The sequence below is a fragment of the Zingiber officinale genome, chromosome 1B (genome assembly GCF_018446385.1).
Source record: "Zingiber officinale cultivar Zhangliang chromosome 1B, Zo_v1.1, whole genome shotgun sequence".
In the NCBI taxonomy this organism is placed as follows: domain Eukaryota; kingdom Viridiplantae; phylum Streptophyta; class Magnoliopsida; order Zingiberales; family Zingiberaceae; genus Zingiber; species Zingiber officinale.
In genome coordinates, this window is record NC_055986.1 from 90,974,235 (window position 1) to 90,976,981 (window position 2,747).

The 2,747-nt window shown below is 46.6% G+C and overlaps 1 protein-coding gene across 1 annotated transcript; it reads right to left on the minus strand.

The window, feature by feature from the left end:
• Nucleotides 1-683: 683 nt before the first annotated feature.
• LOC121969624 (aspartic proteinase nepenthesin-1-like) lies at nt 684-2,229 on the minus strand. Its single transcript, XM_042519824.1, has one exon. It carries the CDS (start codon nt 2,148-2,150, stop codon nt 846-848), a length of 1,305 nt encoding a protein of 434 aa, XP_042375758.1. The 5' UTR covers nt 2,151-2,229; the 3' UTR covers nt 684-845.
• Nucleotides 2,230-2,747: the final 518 nt, after the last annotated feature.

Genomic DNA, 2,747 nt, shown 5'->3' on the forward strand with positions numbered 1-2,747 from the left:
TCATATTTGAAACCACAAGAGTTAACTTGAATTTATTGCTAAGGTCAAAATCTCATGTTCGTTTGCATGATGCATCTTGTACCAAAAGTGTTTAGGGCTGTGGAAGATGAGCATGAAGTGTACTTTATAAATTGTTTGCAGGTTTGGTTGCAAGGAGATATACACAATGATCGATGGATGATGGTGGTGGCAAAAGGTAATTCGTTCACACCAGCGCATTCGTTAGCTCATCCCCAAGTACCTAGATATCCACGGTTTGATTCCTAATTACGGTGTATTTGTAGAAATTTTTTCTTCAAATGAGACTCGCAATCAAGGGATGTTGAGTTTTTGGGCAGTTCGTCGTGGATGCTTTCTGATTTACCTTGGCAGCTGGGAAAACTTTTATGGGACTGGACTGGTCGTCCTAAGTTCAACGTTATCTGACTTGATTAATTATTTTTGAGACTCACAATCAAAGAATGTTGGATTTCTGAATTATTCGTCGTGAGTATTTTCTCATTTATTTTGACCATCGATGAAATTTTTTTATAGGATTGAATTAGTTCAGATGGGATGTTATCTGACTTGATTGATGGATGATGGATGATGGATGATGGATGACGATGGACACATGGATGGAAGAAGCCAGTTGACTCATAAAGCAATCTGAAGAAATTTGATTAAACATTTTCAACCGCCGATTAAGTGCATTCATAGGGACAGTACAATTTTATTGAATTGCAATAGGTACAGTAGTTCATATTACACGCATGCGATACTCTAAAGCACAGCACAATTTTATTATTAAATTGCAATAGAAACCACAGCGCGCACGCACGAAGATGCTATCCAGGCATTTAACTTCAGAACCGGTCGCAGTTGGCCGGGACGAAGGAAAGCATGTTGGCTTTGAGATCGTAGAGGATGTGCATGTCCTGCTGCTGGTAGTTGCCCAAGATTGATATGCCGTCCGTTCCCGCGATCGCCGAGCAAAACAATCCCTCCTCCGGTTCATATATCATGTACTTATCCCGCTGAAAACGCATGTCGGCGCCGTCGAAGTGGAACACCAGCTCCGGCATTCGGGGAGCTGACTTCCGTTTCTTCAATGAAAAGCACAGATCGAAGCCCGGTGACTCCGCCAACGGCAACCGCGCCTGCTTGATCAACTCTTTCCTAAGTACGTCATACCCAGGCTGGTTCAATATTGTTAGGAAGGTGCCGGAGTCGATGATCGTCCCGTTGGAGCCGTCGGGATTCAGCTGGAAGGCGCTCGGCGGAATAGGGAGCCGAGTCCCGCCCAACGAGATTCCGATCAAGGAGAGGTAGTAAAAAGAGGGATTTGGGGGGCTGGGGATAAACGGCGTGCTCCCAATTGAGCCTCCGCCTCCTCCTCTGTTTCCTCCTCCCAGGCTGGCCTTGGTACCCAAGAAGAGATGGCTGGTGGCGGAGCTATTGATCGAGGTGAAACAGTAGGAGAATCTGGGAGGATTCAACTGCGCCGGCAACGAGAATCGGCCTCGGCCCATGCCGACGATGCCGGTGGAGTTCGACAGCGTGCCGTTGTTCCAAAATCCGCACCCGAATATGACACCGGCGATCGACGAGCCATCGTCAAAACTGAGCTTCTCCGTCGCGAGTAAGCCTCTGCTGCGAGTGTTGTCCCCGTATCCGGCCAAGTAGAAGCACAGGTCGCCTTGGGAGGAAGCGCAAGAACTGAAGATCGAGATGCTCTCACTGCAGAAGGGGTTGGAGCAGGGGATCCGGGAGAAGGAGGAGGACTCGAAGGAATTGTAGAAGGGGCTTGGCTGCGGGATGCTCTCGAAGCAGGGGACGCACTGCGTCCAAATGAGGTCGCTGCCGGTGTCGAGGATGGCCGTGACAGGGAGCGCCGGGGAACCAATGCCGAAGCTGACTAGGTACTCCAATTCACCTCCGTAGCTGACAGGAACCACGACGTTGCGCTTGGCCTCGATGGCCCTCTTCCGGGAGTAGCTCCGGCGGACGGCGCGTTGGATTCTCTCCGCCAAGGTGAATGAAGAGCCTGCGGCGGCGGCGGAGTCCACGTGGGTGAGAGTGAGTCGAAACCCGCCGCCGGAGGTGGAAGAGGCAGTAGGATTCTCAACCAGCATAAGCATGATAAAGAAGAGGTAGAGCACGTTAGCCATGGCGACGACCTTGACGCCAAGAAGAAAAAGAAGATTGGCCGCGATAAATATTTGTTCAAGTAGAGAGCGATATATATAAGTGATCATATATCTTGACTACTCGAAGAATTGTAGTTAGAATGTAGTAAATGCAGTTTAACTGATGAATCATGCACATGAAACAAAACAATAATTCCTGATCAATAACGTGGATCGATCACATATATATATATATAAGAACTTTTCGTTTAATTAATACGTATGCATGCAGTCAGCATGCTCTCCCCTCCTTCCTTTCTCTCCTGTTTTTCCTTTCCTCCCTTTCAACCTCCTAAATAAACACAAATGATGCCCACTGTTGATATGTCAGTATCAGGTTAATCACAGGAATATCTGTGACGAAGACTCTTCAACTACTTGACGTGTAACTCGATTACAACAAGCATGCTTTTACCACTAGTATTTCTCCTTTTTTTTTTCCATCCATGATTTTGAAGGTTGTGTAATTTTGTTAATTCCAAATTTTTTGCATCTTCTGAAATGATCAAGTGCACGCGCTGAGAAAGAACTCTTTTATTTTTATAATTGTTTTTATAAATTACACTGTTCATTGTTTTG